At 45.5% G+C, this 18,796-nt stretch overlaps 1 protein-coding gene across 2 annotated transcripts in view; it reads left to right on the plus strand.

The window, feature by feature from the left end:
• Nucleotides 1-18,796, plus strand: part of SMOX (spermine oxidase) — a 49,684-nt gene that overhangs the window by 19,846 nt on the left and 11,042 nt on the right. The window contains exons 1-4 of one of the 2 annotated variants that reach the window (XM_079307306.1): nucleotides 4,491-4,515; nucleotides 5,996-6,230; nucleotides 10,474-10,700; nucleotides 18,341-18,514. In XM_079307306.1, coding sequence (XP_079163432.1) covers nucleotides 6,023-6,230; nucleotides 10,474-10,700; nucleotides 18,341-18,514 — 609 coding nt within the window. In that variant the 5' untranslated portion in view covers nucleotides 4,491-4,515; nucleotides 5,996-6,022. Of the gene's footprint in view, nucleotides 1-4,490; nucleotides 4,516-5,995; nucleotides 6,231-10,473; nucleotides 10,701-18,340; nucleotides 18,515-18,796 lie in introns of those variants that run through there. The other variant, XM_079307305.1, reaches the window with a different exon arrangement.

The raw sequence follows: 18,796 nt of genomic DNA on the forward strand, positions 1-18,796 counted from the left end.
GTAAAGCTCCCGTGGAGCTGCAGATGCAGCTGGCCCAGGCTGCTGTTTGCACAACTCCTGTACAAAGACAGCTTGGAACAGCAGCCTCGTGTCACCCCCTGTGTCTGACTGACGTGGGGAACTTGGGATCTATTAGTAACACTCCTGAGAGGGTGTAAATGGTGATTTTGAAAAGGGTTGGGAGTTTGGCATACAGCCTGCTGGGTTACAAAGGAGGGAGAAGGGAAAAAGAGACATCTTCCAGTTGGACATGTTTGCAGCTTGGAGAGCTTGGAAAGAGCATCTTGAAATAACAGGCAGTAAGGATTAATGTGCTTGTGTCTGAGAAGGCTGATGAAAGGGGGAAGGAGGGAGAAGTTACAAAATGCTTGCTGGTTGTGCCAGGAGCTGTGGAGAACCACAGCTCACAGCAGAGGGAGGCACTGACAGGCAGTGCTGGAGCCAGCCCAGAAATCCCTTCCACTTCAGGTCTGTATCTGCTCAGAGATATGATGTGTCCTGACTGTGCTCAGGGAACAGCCTGAGTCTGCAAAGGTGTTAAAGGAGATAAAATTGCTCCAATCAGAATAATCCTTCCGAGCACTTCTCCCTCAGCATGGGGAAAAAGGTGCAATAGAGATGATGATTGGAAATTTTGTTACTGCAGTTACTCAGGTGAGGGTTACTCACTACAGCCATGCTCAGTAAAGTTGTGCTAGCTGTGTAATGAGTTAATGGCCTAACAACTGCAGTGTCTTTACATCTGCTGAATAAGTCACCTTTCTGTTTCTATCATGGAGCTTTTCCCTTTGGGCTCAGCTACCAGTGCTTTCAGATAAGCACTTTTCCTTATGCAGCTGATGAAATAATAGAGGTTATTGCATCTATTAAAAAAAGGCTTTTGAAAGTCTGGATCAAAAGTTTACTGGTATTATTATTTTTTGTTTTGTTACTGTTTTCATCATGGTAGATTCCTGAGGTGCAAAGGCCACAAAATTTTATTTTGCAATTCAAACCTGGCCATCTCCACTGAATTACCAAGATAATTCCCAGCACTACTGCCCAGTCTTCTGCTGGGACTGGAGTGTAAATGATTATGACAGATTGGATCCTGAGCTGAAAGCTTCAACCAATATCCTCTCTCTTTAGAGAAAAGTATTTCAACAGCTGATTAGTGTCATTGTTAAAATTAGATATTTTATTTTTGTTGTGATTTTTTTTTCTAGCTTCTGCTCTTGGTTTCTCAATCTCACTTTGCTTAGACTGAATTAATTTGGTGTCAAATTTTCTCTGTAAACACTTTCAGGCTGTGATGACAAACCTGCTTATAAACACATGTGTGTGCAGTGCCCTTTCGTGTGTTGATAGTATTTTGAATAGCTGCACTTAAAATAATGAGGAAATAGTAGTGTGTTTATTTCTTGTGTTTCCATTTAGTCTTTCAGCTGACTCTTGTTGCTTTTATCCAAGTTCCTTTCAAACACATGCAATCATTGCTTAGCTTTCTGATTAGGGATGATGCTTAATTCTCATCAAATAAAAACCTACAGGGAATAAAGTGTTTCTGGTAATTTTTTCTGCTGGTTTGTGCAGTCAGCAGGGAATTTGTTTGTGTTGATGAGGCATTTCTCACCCTCCAGACTGGCTGTTACCCTTGTTAATGGGAAGGCTGTCGATTCAACACAATTGAAGAGCACTCAGAAAGGTCAGGTGAGAGTTTTAAACTGTCTGTAAGCTCCTTTTCAGCTTGGCCATCCAGAGACAGGGATGCAGGATGGATTGCTCCTCCTCTCCTCCCCTCCATACTCTGAAAGGCAGTGGGCAGCAAATGCAAGCTCAACACCTGAAATAATGACAGAGTGAGATGGGATGACCATGGATTTGGTCTGGGAATGCCAGCAGTCCCATCCATGGGTAAATAAATGACAGCCTGCTGTGTGATACAGACTCTGAAGGAAGGGCACTTTTTAAAGATTAACCAATCCTAGTGGAAAACCCCAAACAAGCCCCCAAATCCCAACCAACCTCCAGCCAAGCCTTCAGCACACAAGCCTTGTTTTCAGAGCATTGCCTTGCCCAAGTCTTTGTCTCACCAGGGCTACAACAATGCTACCACAGGAGCAGTTGGGTGAGCTAAGAATAGCAGATTTCCTTGAGAAATGCTTTTGTTTATTTTGGTCTTCTATTTTTATGTAGTTGGAGCCTTAGCAACCTTTTTCTGAAGGGTCTTAGAAGAATTGCCTGGTCAGAGAGTATTGTTGTAGTAAGGAGGGCAGTTGTAAACTGCCTTAATTCTCTGGCTTCTTCCTTGTGACCTGCAAGGTTTTATGGCAAAATAATGGGGGAAAAATAATCAGGAAGTTGTCACCTCACTGAACTTGTAGTGGGTACAAATGCCAGAAATGGAAACCCATGATTCTGGCTTGGTAGAAAGATGCTCATCTTAGAAAATATCATTTTGCAAAGATTTGTCTGCTGGAAAACAGCAATTATCTTCAGGATTTTTATATTTTTTGGAAGAGGTTGGTTTTAGGGATATTTTAAAGGTGTTTGTTGATTTGTTTTATTTTGAGTGAAAGAAATGGATAGGAGTGGGAGGAGATGAAAAGAGGGTAATTTCTCTCAAGGACAGAATGGTAGTAGACACTGAGAAAAGGGGGCAAGTCTGGAAGCAGAAGTGATTAAAATATCCTGAATGAGGCACTTACAAGCATAAGAGCTAAGAGAATGGAAGCTGTATGTTCAAGACAAAAGGAAGATGTGTATTTGGATATTTTCTTGTTGTGGGTAACCAGTGCCTGTTGGCTGTCTCACAGGAACACTGTAAATAAGACAAAGCAGGGGAATTTCATTTTGAATGAAGCTGTGATTTGGCACTACCCTTGCTCTTTGATAGACACCAAATAAAATTACAGTTTGAGAGAGATTCACAGTGCAACAGCCAACACACTTCTTGCCCTGTGATTAAAAGAGAAAATAATAAAAGAAATCCCAACAAAATTAGAAAAAAACAACTCTTTTTGGCAATCAAGAGGAAGTAAAAAGCCAAACTGCCTTTGTGTCAGAGGACCTGATAATAGCCACTGGCTCAAACCCTTACTGGTGACTTGGCAAGTGCTGAAGGGAGAGCACTGCACACAATGGGCAGCAGAATGAGAGGACAGAGTCTTAAACTGTGCCAAGGGAAATACAGGTTGGATATTAGGAAAAAGTTTTTTATAGAAAGAGTGATCAAGTACTGGAATCATCTGCCTGGGTGGAGTGGAGTCACCATTCCTGGATGTGTTTAAAAAAAGATTGGATGTGGCACTCAGTGCCATGGTTTAGTGAGGTGTTAGGGCTTGGGTTGGACTCGATGAGCTTGGAGGTCTCTTCCAACTTTGTGATCCTGTGATTTGTTTTGTGTGCTTGTCTCGCTCATGAGCCTGCCAGGGGAATAATTGATACTGAAATAAAGTGTAGTGAGGGCTTCCAATATCTGTATCACTCTTCATTCCACTGTGGAATGTGGATCCTGGTTGGAAAGCTCAAACTTTTGCTTTATTTTAATTGCCTTTGCCTGCTGATCATATGGTACAGGTTGTTGGCTAATTAAGGGTGGTTTCCAAATCAGGGTTCTGTACACGCTAAATACCCGGTTATTTTCTCATCTGTCTAGACAGGTCCTCTAATCCAGTATTAAAATGCTGAAACAGGAGGAAAAAACATTTTCTTGGAGCTTTCATGTGAGGAATTCACAGGAGCATGCCAAAGCCAGGATTAGGAAAGCTGTGCTTAAATAACTGAGCTAAACCTCTTCAATTTCTACTGGATATCCATGGCAGAAAATATGTTCCTTTACTGTGGAAATGGAAATACATGGATCAAAGTGTTACCAGCAGAATGAGAGAGGGTTGTAGAATGTCTGAGGGAGGGAATTCTCTCTTGTTCTGTTCTAGTGAGTCCCCACCTGTAGTGCTGGGACCCCCAGCATCAGAGAGATGTGGAGCTGCTGGAGTGAGTCTGGAGGAGTCCAGGAGATGCTCCAAGGCTGGAGCCAGGCTGGGAGAGCTGAGGGTGCTCACCTGGACAAGAGGAGCCTCCAGGGAGAGCTCAGAGACCTGCCAGAGCCTCAAGTGGGTTTACTAAAAAGAAGGGCTACTTTTTACACAGGCAGACAGTGATAGAACAAGGGGTGAATAGTTTAAACTAAAGAGAGCTTTAGATTGGACATTAGGATGAAGGTCTTACCTGTGAGGGTGGGGAGGCCTCCACAGGAGCCCAGAGAAGCTGTGGCTGCCCCTGGATCCCTGGCAGTGTCCAAGGCCAGGTTTAGAGCACCTGGGCTAGTGGAAGGTGTCCCTGCCCATGGCAGGAGAGGGGAATGGGATGAGCTGGAAGGTCCAGTCCATCAGAACTGTGTGGTCTGCCTGCTCCTGTTGGGCTGTGGCCGTTGGCAGCTGCTGCAGTGGCAGTTGGAGCTGATGCAGGGACAGTTGGGACGAGCTGCACTGGCAGAATCAGAGTTTGCACACACTGTGCAAATCCCTCTTGCAGGTGAGTCCACAGAAGGGTGGATTGAGCTGAAGCTGTTTCAGTTGAAACCAAACATTTTCAAAAGAGTTGTCAGAGCTCCAGTGGGACCACTCTCCTCTTCATACCACTGCCTAAATCCCTGCCATCTGCAGTCTGGTGTCAGCTTCCTTACCCAGAGTGGATATTGTTTGGTCAACATACATAAGTGCTATACAATCCTGGAGAAAAAGGGACTCTCCAAATGAAACTGCTGTTTGCTCTGTGCTTCATTAGTTCCTGTGATCATATGCTGCAGTAGGCCAGCAGTGTTTTAAGTCAACTCTTCTGGTGATGGAAGAGAGGAGTAGGAATCTCTTTCAGTGGCCAAATGTTGGGAGAATTGAGGAAGAACTCAGAATGGATATCCAGCAGCTTGGCAACAGGTAGAGGCAGCACACTTTGGGCTCCTGTGTTTGGGGAGGGAGGAGGGAGAGGCAAGGAATTGTGTGCCTGCTTTACCCAAATCACTGGGCATCAGCTGATTCCAGGGCTGATAAATCCTGGGCTGTGTGTTTATCCTTTGCAAGTTGGGGCTCATGCCAGCTCAGTCTGGAGGGGCAGGAATCTCTGCACCCTGTTCTTTGTGCTCCTGAGGGCAGGTGTGAGCCACCCAGAACCAGTTAAGCACATGTTGGCTTTTGTGAATAAAGACATCCTGCCCTGGTCATCCCTGGTCAGGGTTGAACCTTAACCACGGTCCCACCTACTGAAATGATGTGATGGGACCTGAAAAATGAGGGGAGATGGCAGTAAAATGGTGTCTTCTAGGAGTTTGCAAAGGAAAACAGGTCCTGCTTGGAGGAGCAGTTGAATATATTGGTAGGTGGAGTTTTGGGTAGATTTGGACTAGTAAGGACTGGTGTGGGTTTGAATCTCTCCTCATCTAAGCCTGAGGCTGACCTTGATGTGGCAGGACAGTGTTGGCTCCAGGGGCTGCATTTTGTGAAATTTTGGACTGGCCCTTGTTGACTTTCATCACTTGAAACATTTTCCTGTCTGTCCCATTTCTGTAATGGCTGGTTTGAGATCCCAGCTCCTTGCTTTGAGCTAAATCCTCCTTACCTCCTCCCCTACTTAGAAGATCTGAAATTCAGGCTTTGTGGTTGCCACAGTGGCAGAGTGGAGCTTCATTGCTGGCTTGTGGAGCTTGTCAGCACTGGGGACGTGGTTCTCTTTCTTTTAAAAGTCTTCACCACAAAATTACCACTTTTGGAGGTGATATAAAAAGATGGGACTTTGGAAGTCCTTTGACTTCTACACGGCATGAAAGGGTGGAGATTTCTGGAGTTCTTGATGCTCCAGGCTAAAAAGTTATTTTGCATTTCAACTTGACCTCAGTTATCCTTTCTGTACATCCCATATTGAAGGCTGGGTCTGACTCACTGGACTTCTTCATTTCTTCTCAGAGAATAAGCTACATCTGATCTCCCTGAACACACCCCCTTCCTTCTTCCTCCCACAGGTCCCTTAGAAAGAGAGCTTGGACGGCATGCAAAGTTGTGAAATATCTGCAGACAGCACGGATGATCCTCTTAGTAGTGGCCTACGGAGCAAGCGACAGCCTCGAATAGTCGTGGTGGGTGCGGGGCTCGCGGGCCTGTCGGCAGCCAAGGCGCTCCTGGACAGCGGCTTCACGCGCGTCACCGTCCTCGAGGCCAGCGAGCGCATCGGGGGCCGCGTGCAGAGCGTGCAGCTGGGTGAGTCCTGCCCGCCCTGCCCGCTCCCGTCCCCGGCTGCTGTTCAAAAAGCAGCTGGTGCTTACAAGGGTTGCTTGTTACAAAGGGTGTGGGTCTCAACAGGTAACAGCAAAAGCAATGGCGAAAGCGGCAGCAGTAAGCAAATGGGCAGAAGCCACAATGGCTAAAAGCAAATGGCTAAAAGCAGCAACTCTCTCAGTACATACTCTTATAGAGGATTTTTCCAACAAGCTAAGACACCTCTTTAACCTATTAGAATTCCAGTTTCTTTTACCAGGTTACATATAGACTACACATACAATCTGTCTTGTTCTATCTAAGAAATGTAAGCAATATTCTTACTATAACTCTATTATATCTAAGCACTGTCTACAGCTGTGGTCCAGGAGCCTCTATGGAAGATATCAGTATGTTTGCAACCTTCAGTAGAACACTCGCTGCTACTGTGGCATTTGAGACCTTTTACTTACTAAAAACATCAGAACTGACTCTAAAGCTTATTCAATCCCTGCACTCTGATTTCTCTCTGAAGAATTCAGAGACACCCCTGACTCACTGACTCCAACAGGTTATGTGTGTGTGAGGAATGGTTGGAGGTGTGGTGGTGTTGGGAGTGGAAATATTGAATTCCCTGGGTGCCTCTCAGGGTGGGTGGTTGGTTCTGTGCTGTCTCGTGCCTCAGTTCTGACCCAGGGCTTTCTGTGTTTCCATGAAATAAAAGATTTGGGTGGTTGTTTTCTCTTGCACAGGAAGAGCTCTGTGTAACAGGTCTGTGTGATTGAGTAACTGTACACAGATGGTTTCCACCCAGGTTTTCCAGCTTGACTCTTTCCCAGGAGCAGCCAGTAAATCTCCAGGCTGTTGAAGAGCTGTTTCTCAGAGCTTAGAGCCTTTGGAAAGGGGAAACCCCAAGCTGTTCTGCTTTACAAACAACCCCATTCATTTCCCTAGAACTAATTTACTGTGTAGGGCACTACCCACTTGGAATCAGGCTGCTGGAAAAACATCTTCAGTGTATTCCTTAATCCTGATTTTCAGCTTTCCTACCTCTGCAGCCTCCTTTCTTTGTGTGTAATAAAGGTTCAGAGTCTGGATATTTGCATGCCAGATGAATTTAAAAATCTCTACAGGCAAAACTCCTGGAACAAACATTGTCCTTCACAGCACAGGAGTCATGAAGCTTTTCCTGGTATCCAGAAGGACATTGCCTGTCTCTTCTCTGCAGGAGGCATGAAGCTCTCAGCTTTTCCTGAATTGCTTTCCTGATTTCAATTAACTAATTCTGTTTCTGATCCCACTGATATTACCTTTGCCCTCTTGCTGCTCTGCTTTCTTTTTATTTCTTAGGTGCTTACATCACTTACTGTGTTTTACTTGATAAACTCACCACAGTAAATAAACAGCAGCCTCCTGTGAACTTGCAGAGGGGAAACCAGTGGAAAGGCAGTTGGAAAAATCTAATCTCCAGGGGTTTGAGGAGGGCACTTTACATTCTGCTGAGACTTGGCATAGAGGTTAGGATGGGAAGTGTGTCCTTTACTCACAATCTGCTGTATTAAAAATATCCTGGATCATGCCCCTGAGAGGAGGGAAGTGTGAAAGAGCTGAAATCTTGGGGGAGCAACAGATCATTCTCCCAGTGCACCTGTGAAATAGTTTTGTTGTTTTAGTACCCAGATTGATTCTCTTCTCTTTGCCCACCTTTACCAGTAACTCACATCTTTGCCTTTGCTGGGAATCCACCTACTCCTCATTAACACCTCTTAATTAACTGGAGACAAGAGGAGGTGTTTCAGTCTGGAGGTGATCTCTGTTTGTAGATGGAACTGTTAGTTGCAGAGCCAGAGGCTGCCATCAAAAGTCTCAGTTTTTTAGTAATTTTTTAAAACTACAAACTGTCTTTTCTTACCTTCTGCAAGCTCTCAAGGTTGCCCTGTGTGGGTGTGGGCTGCAGTTCTCTGCCAAGGTGGATCTGTGTTCTGGCTCTGGCCTCTCCCCTGTCTGCACACTTGACTAAAGATCTGATTTAAATTTCAGCAGAGCTACGAATTAGGAAGAAATTCTTCCCTGTGAGGGTGGTGAGGTCCTGGCACAGGGTGCCCAGAGAAGCTGTGGCTGCCCCTGGATCCCTGGAAGTGTCCAAGGCCAGGCTGGACAGGGCTTGGGGCACCCAGGGACAGTGCAAGGTGTCCCTGCCCATGGCAGGGGGTGGGAATTAGATGATTTTTAAGGTCCCTTCCAACCCCCAAACCATTCTGTGGCATTGTGGCACCTTCTCAGGGTTACATCTGAATCCTTCCCCCTTACTGAGCCACGTATTGTAGGGAACAATATTTTCCTTCAAGTGCACAGACTATTTTTTCTCAGTCCCAAGGAGTAATTTGGATATCCAGAGGTTTGATTCTAGCACAGGGTTTGTGTGTTTGTGCACTGTGTGTTTCCTGCACGTGAACTATATAACATCTGTGTCCACTGCTGCTACTTCACAACAGGATGCCCAAGAAATTGCCAGGGCTGCAAAGGGAAATGTGGAAGTTGCCATTTGTATCCAGGAGGGTTGATGCACAATCTGTGTGTTTCTCTGGTTTTGGTTTTTTTGGTTGTGTGGGATGATTCATTCCAAGTAGATTAATATTGAACCTAAAATCATTAAGGCTCTGAAAGTAAACTGCCTGTTTCTATTTAAAAAGCATTTTATTTAATTTTACACTTCTAAATAATTAATCATTTAACTTACACCTGGTAAGACCTGGCTTATCTGCTTGGTAGTAATGATAGTGAGCATGAATATTACAGGCAAGAATTAGCTTTTAATTTGTTGGTATTTGATTATGTTCCACACAGCTGAACAGTAAAACTTGGAACACATCACCACTGTCACCAAGCACTAAGGCAGCAGCAGAACCTGCTGGCAGATTGTTTTCTTTCAAAGATGAGTGTCTCCAGCAGGATTGTTGTGCAGCAGAGACCAAGCTCCTGCCCTGGAGCAGGAGGCAGCATGACTTGGGCTGAGTTCAGGAGGATTGCATTAAGCAGGGGACTGCCACTTGCAATATTGATGAGCTCTCTGCCTTTGGCTGCCAGTGTTCTGTCATTTCCTCCTGGCTGGGTGCTCAGGGCTGTGTTGGAGTTGGTGGCACCTGAAGTGTTCATGGTTGTGTGTTGGTGCTGCTCTCTGAAGCAGGAGCTGTGCTGTATTGCAGGGTTTGAAGGGCAGTCAGCACAGTTCTCACTGACAAAGGGGCTGCTTGGAAAATGAGATCCATGGAGCTTCCCTCAGAGGCAAGGAACAGCATTCCTTGGAGCTTTCACCCTTTAAACCTGACTGCAGCACAGCTCAGTGCTGCAGTGCCTCTCACTCTGAGCATACATTTACATCTTAAACAGCAAATGATAGCTGGGAACTGCACCATCCTTTCTTCATCAAGCAGGATCCTATTCACTGCCCTGCTTAATCAGGCATTCCCACACTGCTGGGGGGATGCTGGGAGTGCCCAGCTTGGTCAGACTTTAAACCAGCTTTGGCCTTCTGAGAATCTGTCAAAATATGGGGGGAAGATACAGCCCAAGCTTATTTTTAGTGCCTGCTTTCAGCTGCTGAGCATCCCTCCGTGCTCTCAGCCCAGTCTGGCAGTGCTAGATTTGAGGGGTACAAAGCCATGGTGCAAATCCTGACAGTTGTAAGGGATGGGGGCAGTGGGGCTGACCAAACTCTGTGTTTTTCAAGCAGAGAGTACAGGTGATGAAAGCAAAATGCTGTTGGAGTTTAGCCCGACAGTGCCTGTTCTTAAAGAACCTGAAATATAAATCTCCAAAGGCATAAATAATAAAATGCAACCTGTTTACTCATTTGGGAAATGGAAATGCATTTTTTATTGCAGTTAATCCAAGGTGTATTTGTAAGTAACAACCATTTTTAGTCACAGGACAAGGTTCAGTATTCAGGCCAATGTTGCAATCCATATTTTCCTACATGTCCCTGCTGGCAACAGCTATGGTGAGAACTGGGAATTTCTTCTTAAGTATCAGAGGTGTGTCACTGTGTATCCCAAAGGGACCTGTATCCCAAAGGATCAGTTTGAAGAATGCTGGCATTGAATTTAAAAGAGAAACTCCCCTAAGTGATTTTCAAAGGTGTTGTCCTTGGGCAATTCTGCTCCTGCACGTTATTCATGGTTGAGCTGAGAAACTTCCAGGAAAACAATCATTCCCTAACCAGTTTGCTTGGCTTCCTCTCCTGCAGGGCATGCCACTTTTGAACTGGGAGCTACTTGGATTCATGGTTCACATGGAAACCCAGTCTATCATCTAGCAGAAGACAATGGTTTGCTTGAAGAGACCACAGAGAGTGAGAGGAGCGTTGGGCGGATCAGCCTTTACTCCAAGAATGGGGTTGCTTATCACCTCACCAACAGCGGGCAGAGGATCCCGAAAGATGTGGTTGAAGAATTCAGTGATTTATACAACGAGGTTGGTGTCCAGCTGCTTGCTCAGGTGGTAGATTTGCCTGGAACGCTGAGACCTTTTGGCAGTCAGAACATTCCAGGATAAAGGTAGAAAAATGGTGATGTCTTTCTTTGGGGGGGAAAAAAACCAAACCAATGCTAAGTTTTTCTCTCATCTGCTTCTCTGCATCTCATTTATCCCTGATGTGGGTTTGACTCTGGGGTGAGGAATAACAATATTTCCATGTTTGTCATCCATATAATCACTTGCAGCAACTATTTCTGGGGAGATCCAGTAATTTGCTGGAGAAAGTTGCTATTTATTAAAAGTACAGTGGAGAGATCAAATTGCTAAACAAAGTAGAAGGCAAAACCAGAAACAAGCAGATAAGTATTATATCCCTGTGACTTTTTATTGGTTATAAATACTGTGAAATGCTGTATGGTGTGCCAAAGTCACTGCAGTGTGGCAGGAATTGTAACTTTTTTTTTTTTTTTGCATCAGAAGGAAAGGAAAATCTTTTCTGGGAGATTCAGACCAGCATGAACTTCAGTTGGAAGTTTATTTTAACTTTTTTGCTTGCCAAAGTTAATTATAATTATTCCCCACATTTTTTAAATGTACATTTAGAGGGGTCAGTGCAGACTGTCTGGGCCTGCAGGTAATGTGATCTCTCAGTGGGTTGTAGAAAATGGAACAAAACATGAGTATTTTCATCAGGCTGTAGCTGTGCCTCAAACCTTCAGATTTTCATCTGACAGCAAAACTTCACTGTTTGACTCTTGGCTGAACACTCACTAGATTCAGGTTACTCTTGCATACTTTGTTTAAAAATATGTCTGGGAGCATTAGAAAAGTCATTGTAGCCTGTAAAGAATTATCAAGAATTGGGTGGGGAGCAGAAAAAGGGATTTTTTTTTTTCATTTGAAAAGATTTTTGGCACTGTCCTGTGTTTCTGAACTGGAATGGGTGATGGGATGGCACAAAATCCTTCCAGTTTTAGAGAGGGATAGTAGGAATTTCAAAGAAATCTCATTGTGGGAAGTATTTATCAACCTGTGAACAACATCTTGGACAAATGCAGGTGGATATAATTCATCTGAACAATTTTTCATATTACTGAATTAAAAAACAAATGAGAATTTTTTCAGGCAGGAAGAAAAGACAGGTGAGATGTGTGTGGAGGAAGATTAACAGCAACTGGGGCTAGAAAGAGTAAATGAAAATACTGCAGTGAGCAGCATTATTTATGTAAATGGAACACTGCCAAAGTGCATGCAGGGCTTGGTGATCATCCTGTCTGGAAGATGATAGGAAAATCTCCAGCAAAGGGAGGGCAGACTCCAAAATGAGAAGGGAATGCACAGATGAGATCCACTTAGCTTTGAGATAAACCTGGTAAGATAAAGGCCATAACAAGGCACCTGTGTTTTAGAAATGATTAATTTGGTAAATCTACCCTTTCTTTTAAAGGGGAGAGAGAAAGGGGCAGCCAGTGACATGAGAGAACAGCACATTAAAAGTTAATCTTCTTTACACAACACCTAATTAGCTTATCACTGCCACAGGATATCTTTATCACTAGGAGACAGAAAAGGCTTTCACATTATGGCCTGTAAAAATGTCTGCAGCCACTCGTGGTGATAAAAAATGTGTAAGGGACAGCTGGAGCCAAGCAGGGGACATCAGCCAGCCCCCTAATTGCTCTTGCTGGGAGGGGCTTCCTCTGCCTTCCTCCAAAGCCTGTTGGAATTCCTTGCAGGAGCAGCTCGTGGTTTTGTTGAGCTGCTTGTCCCAGGCTCCTTGGGGTGCCAGGCTGGAGGGTCTGTGCTGATTTCAGTATTTGGCTGTGGTTTATTCCCTGCTCTGCCTAGGAAAGGTGGGAATTCATGCAAGATGTGTGATCTCATAAAAATACCCAGTTGAAATGGCTGTAAGAAATACAAGTACCCTGGAGGGAGGGCAGCAGGAGCATGAGCAGCAGGTGTGTGGCTTTGGGGACATTTTCCTCTGGCATAAAGTGCAGAGGGTGTTTCACACGTGCTGAGCCTGCCAGGGTTTGTGTTCTGTGGTGTCCCCACTTCCCCAGCATTGCTGTGACACTGGTGGGACCCTGGCAAAGGCTGCCCCTGCATCCCTGGCAGTGTCCAAGGCCAGGTTGGATGGGGCTTGGATAATTTGGTCTGATGGAAGATGTCCCTGCCCATGGCAGGGGGGGTGGAACAATACAATACTCAAGTCTCTTCCAACTCAAACCATTCTGTGATTCTGTTGGGGGGTTTTGCATGTTCATTGGAGTTTATTTAATCTCTTTTTTTTTTTTTTTTTTTTGGTCAAAGTTCTGTTGCTTTAACTGGTGGTGAAATGAGTGCTGGAATTTTCAGTTTTGCAGCTCTAGGTCTGTTTTTTGGAAGTGGGTTGTATAATTGGTTTTGTTAAAGCACCTTGAAGTTGTCATAAAAAGTCATCTTAGAGATCACTAAATCCTGAGGTCAGGGTCTTCCCTTGTCTCCCAGGAGCTCCCAGGCCTTGCTCATGTTTTTATTAGCAATCCCACCATCATGTCATCTCATCCCTTCAGAGGAGGCTGAGGTAGCCAAGGCTGTGACACACCCTGTCCTAAATTAAAAAGAGAGCACCCCCCACAAAACAGGCAGCAACCCATGATGGATGCAAAGCCTAATCAGGATGTAGGACTGGCATGAACAGTGGAAAATGTATTCCTGAATGAGCAGGGCTAAATTTGTCACCATTCCAAAGGCCTGCCCTGTGTGCACAGCCACTCACACCCTGCCTGCCTTCCCCTGCAGCTGCTGCTGCCCTCCAGCCTGTGCCCTCTGCTCTGCTGCTCCATCTGGGACACTCTAGCCCCAGTTATCTTGTCAGCTGGATACCAAATTCTAGGGAATTCAAAGTACAAGGGGTCTCTCCTGAGTTTCACTGTGCATGTGGAGTCTCTGAAACTGGATTTTAGCAAGGCAGGGTCTCTCTGTGATGAATTTTCCTGGAGTGAAAGGAAAAGCACCCCTGTACCTCCAGAGCTTTGCCTCACTAATTCATCTGGAAAGTCCTTAGGCTTTTTCCAGGCACTTATCCAATCTTTTTTTGGCTGACTTCTTCTACCTCAGTACAAGTTTTGCTGCTTTTTTGTTTGTAGTAGCCTGAATTTTTAATAGCTGTAGGGATGTCTCACAGAAGACTTTATTTGGTTATGAGGAAGCAGAGCAATCAGACTGCTTGAAGACTGCTCAGCTCTTCATTTCTCCAGCAGAAAGTTCCTTGGGAGAGGCTGTTGCCCTGCACTGGGGTCAGCCAGGATCTGTCATGAGCTTGATTGAGGAGACCTGAATTCTCCTTGTGGAAGGAGAGCAGTGCTTTCAAGGAAGGTCAGGGTCATTGTCACTCCATTTGGTCAGTCCCCAAAAGGAAAGAGGCACTAACATGGGGGGGTTCCCCAGGGTGTGATGCTCATATAATTTATTTGTAGTTTTCCCACCTTCCTTCCATTCCTTCTGGGATAACTGGGGGAATTCTGGGGATGGGAAAGGATTTTGGCTCTTCTTGCTTATCCCACATCTGCTTGAGTCTCAGGAAGATGACCAGAGTGGGACCTCTGAGGGTAATGTCTGCACCTTTGGGGTCTGTGTATAGCTCCTCAGAAAATGTTAACAGAGAAATTAATCTCTGAGTTGTTCCTGTGTCCCTGCTAAGCCCTCATTTCCCTTTCCACAGAGGTGTTTAAAGCTGATTCCCAGGTATTAGTGAGAAGTGGGAAGGAGGTGGTGATCTGGACAGGTTAAATGCAGCTGAAAAATCACACAGTCCATCAGCAGCCTGATTTAGGAGAAGTGCCTGCTTTTACTCCAGCTTTTCAGCCAGGGTGTAGTCCCTGAAGAACTGCTTCCCATGAACCCTGCCTTTAACAATCAGCTAATTAATGGCCTTGTTATCTGTCAGCTTTCTCCCGTGTGCTGCAACAGCTTCTGGGGGAGAGATGCAGCCAAAGAGTGACAATGTTATCCCTGCTCCTCACCCCCACCCCGTGCTGGGCTCCCTGCCATCCCCAGGAAATCATGGAAAGCAGGAGCAAAGGGCCAGCCAGAGTCACCATTCCCTCCCTGCCTCTATTGCACTGACAGATGTCTGGCCTGGGAACAGCACAGCCCTGTCTCCATCAGGGCTGCTCACTGGACAGGGATTAAATCACAGCAGTTTTTAAGCCAAATGGGAAAAAGACAATGCTGGGCATCGTCACCGGGGCTGACAGGAAGGAGTGTGGATGGGGATGTGCTTTCCTGACCTCCTTCAGTGAGGAGAAACTTCTTTATTTAGCTTTGTTCTTCCTAAGAAACTGCCTTTTCCTGTGGTGGAGGAGCACGTAGGTAGCAAATAAACATGTGGAAGAGGAAGCCTGTAGGTAACAGAGGGGACATCCCTGCTGGAATCCACGTTCCCTGCACAGACCCTGGTTTTGGGATGCCCCAAAGCTGGTCAGAAAGAAGACAGAAGATGGAAGCTGAAGGGAAGCTGTTTTAGGACTATGAACATTCAGTTAACTTAATAAAATTTCTTATCTTCAACCCCTTCTGTCTTGCAGACCCAAGGAGCTTGGGTTGTTCAGCATGGAGAAGAGAAGGCTTCAGGGAGAGCTTCCAGAGCCTAAAGGGGCTCCAGGAGAGCTGGGGAGGGACTGGGGACAAGGGATGGAGGGACAGGACACAGGGAATGGCTCCCACTGCCAGAGGGCAGGATGGATGGGATATTGGGAAGGAATCCTTCCCTGTGAGGGTGGTGAGCCCTGACACAGGGTGCCCAGAAGAGCTGTGGCTGCCCCTGGATCCCTGGAATTGTCCAGGGCCAGGCTGGATGGGGCTTGGAACAACCTGGGACAGTGGAAGGTGTCCCTGCCATGGCAGGGAGAGGGACTGGATGGGCTTTAAGGTCCCTTCCAACCCAAACCATTCTATGATTCTGTGAAATCCCTGGAGGATTGTGTATAAACCTTTAGAATAAGGAAAGGAAAATAGAATGAATGGTTAATTGAGATGTTCTCTGTCTTTTACTTCCTTGTTTTTCAGACAGACTTCCAAGGCCATTTGTTCTGTCCCATCTGAGGGGAGCTTTAGGGTGAGAATTGTTTAGGTCCTCCTGCTGGGATGTGAGATTGCCAGTGGTAAGAGATGGGAGTTGATCCAGTCTGTCCTTTGGTTTTGCTCCCTGCTTTCTTCAGGTGTGTGATAATAGAAAAGCAAAGTTGGTCTGGACTGTCTGTGGTGTAGCTCTTCTTGCTGCTGGACATGGAGCTCTGGTTTGGATGCAGGGAGATTTTGAAGGGTTAACTAGAAAATCAGCAGAATCTTTCAGGTCATTCTTGTTGTTACCTTTCCCCAGGATCTTTGAGGGAAAGTCCATTTCTACTCTCTCAGGAACCCTGGTGCTGAAATGAGTGTAGGAATATGGGTTTTCAGGTGTTACAGGTGCCTGTTCCCAGTGACCCCAGTGGTGGTCCCATAGGAATGTCAATGCTTTCCCCACCTGGGGAAGAAAAGCCTGGATAATTCCAACTCCAGACAGCACAGTTCTGCTCCTGCTTCATTGGAAAGCTACCTTAAATGAGGTGTCCTAGTGAAGCTTTTCCACAGCTTCTTATACAGGATGCATTTGCTGCTCTTGTTCATTAAAACACACAATTTGAGCAGCTTTTTGACTCATTTATTGTGGCAATACATCTCTCAATGTAGAACCTGCTGTTGTTTTTCCTTTTGTTTCTTGCCTACAACAGCTTTGCCTCCTGTTCTTCCTCAGATGGTTCAGCACCCCCAAGAATCATAGAATATCCTGAGTTGGAAGTGACTTAGGAGAATCATCCAGTTTAGCTCCTGGGCCTGCACAAGAAACATCCCAAAATCACACCCTGTGTCTGAGGGTGTTATCCAAATGCTTCTTGAACTTGAAAAGCAAGGAAATAACAGGAAAAATAAGAAATCCTGCTGTGATTAAACTTAACCTGCTGTCTGCTCAATGGGATGTCCCCTCCAGGCAAGACTTTCCTTGATGATTACAGCCCCGAGAACTCTCCTCCCTGTGGGGCAGTGAAGGATATAATAGTTACCAAAAACCTAACCAGGCTCACTTCTCCTGTGGGCCAAGGGGTGGCTGGGTTTTAGCAGGGCTTTGCTTGTCCTGTGAGTGTGTTATCTGCTTACAGAGCTCAATCAGCTTATGAAAACCGAGCTGGTTGTGCTGACGCAAGGTCTGTGCAGCCTGGACCTGCTGCAAGTGCTTGTGGCCTCAGAAACCCACAGACCTGAGAACCAGGGGATGCTGGAACTGCCAAAGTTCCCTTTGCTGCATGCTTTTGTTTCATACAGGGTGTTGGGCCCCATCTTTCTTGTCTGGGAATCTCCTTGGAATGGCTGTGTCCCAGGCAGTGTCTGCAATTCTCTTGTCTTCACCAGTCCCACTCATTTTCCTTGTGATTGTTTCTCCTCTTTTTATTAGTTATTCTGCCACCTCCCCTTTTTAAAATTTCTTTCACTTATTTTCTTTAATTTTCTCCTCATCCCTTACTTGCCATTTGCTCACAGACCTCCTCTCTCTTCTGTCACTGCAATGTTTATCCTCCTCCCTTTCCTCTTCTTCCCTCTATTTTGCCTCCTCAAATTCACTTTATTCCTAAAACCCAAGATAAAATCAAGCTCTTGGGGAAAATTGGAGTGGGAAGAACATAACCCATAGCAGATTAGTCCTATCTGCAGGGAATGGGAAGCTCCAGGAGCTTTTGAAGGCAAGGCTGCCACAGTTTTACCAGATATTTACTCTTGACTTCAAGTTCTTGACATATCCAAATCATCTCTCTCCAAAAATAAACTGTATTCAAGCCATCTTTGACAGGAAAAACTCCTCAAGCAGGGACATTCCCTGTGCTTGTAGGAGCATTATGCAGCCTGTAGCATGATGTGAATTGGAAGGGGACATATTGTGGACAAACAAGTCATTAATGGGATGTGCTGCATTTCTGAAAGGCAACTTTTGAAAGCTTTCCTGTGTTAAGAGATTCCTCTGGAGTTTTGTTTTTTGGGTTTTTTTTCAGAAAGGAAGAGCCATGATGCAATTGCAGGCTCTTCTGTCACTATTATAGATAGAAATACAAATTATTCCAGGCAGCTGCAAGCATAGGGCTGAGGTGGATGGTGTTTCCTTGCCTTTAAGTAGCTTGTGTGGAATACAGGAGTTAAAAACCACCAGGAATAGCTTCTTAAAAATAATGATTTATTACAAGGGATTTTGCTTAGAGATGTCACTATTTTCCATGGATTTCTACCTGTTCTGTGCTCAAGTAAAACATGTGCATACAGAATTCCTTTGGTGTTTGTCATTTCCTAATTTAATGGGACAACAGAAAAAAACAACTGTGAAACTGAATTCACCCACTCTGGTGGATTCCTTCTAAATCATGGAGAGGGTGGAAGGGTTGGTTTCAGATTAGAGCAGCCTGGGGTTGCAGTGGGACGTGGAGGTGAGAGAAGAGCTGGTGCTTTTTGTCACATGTGAGGAAGAACGTGCGTTCTGCTGGGAGGAGGAGGAGGAGGTGATCTGGGCTGGCACAGGAGCATCCTGCTGGGCATCCTGTGGCCCCATCCTTGTGTCCTGTCTCTGGCAGGTCTATAACCTGACTCAGGAGTTCTTCCAGAGAGGTAAACCAGTCAATGCTGAGAGCCAGAACAGCGTGGGCGTTTTCACGCGGGACGTCGTGCGCAAACGCGTCAAGGCCGACCCGGATGACACGGAGGCCGTCAAGAGGCTGAAACTGGCCATGATCCAGCAGTACCTGAAGGTATGTCTGCACATCACTGGGGTGCTTTGTTTCTGTTTCAGCTAGGGGCAAACAAATCCTGAACCTCAGGCACCTGGCTGAGCCCTGCCCAGCTCTGGAAATTGCTTTCTGTTCTCTCGTGAAGTTTGTTTCTGTTGACGACTTCCCCTCCTGATGCAGATCCAAAGACAGTGGGCTGCAAGGAATAATGCCTTTACTCTTTTTTTTTTTCTTTTTTCCTACCTTAAACCCTGTTTTCTTAATAGAAGAGGCTTACCTAGGTCTTGTTAAATTTCCTGGTGT

The sequence above is a fragment of the Erithacus rubecula genome, assembly GCF_903797595.1.
Source record: "Erithacus rubecula genome assembly, chromosome: 5".
NCBI lineage: Eukaryota > Metazoa > Chordata > Aves > Passeriformes > Muscicapidae > Erithacus > Erithacus rubecula.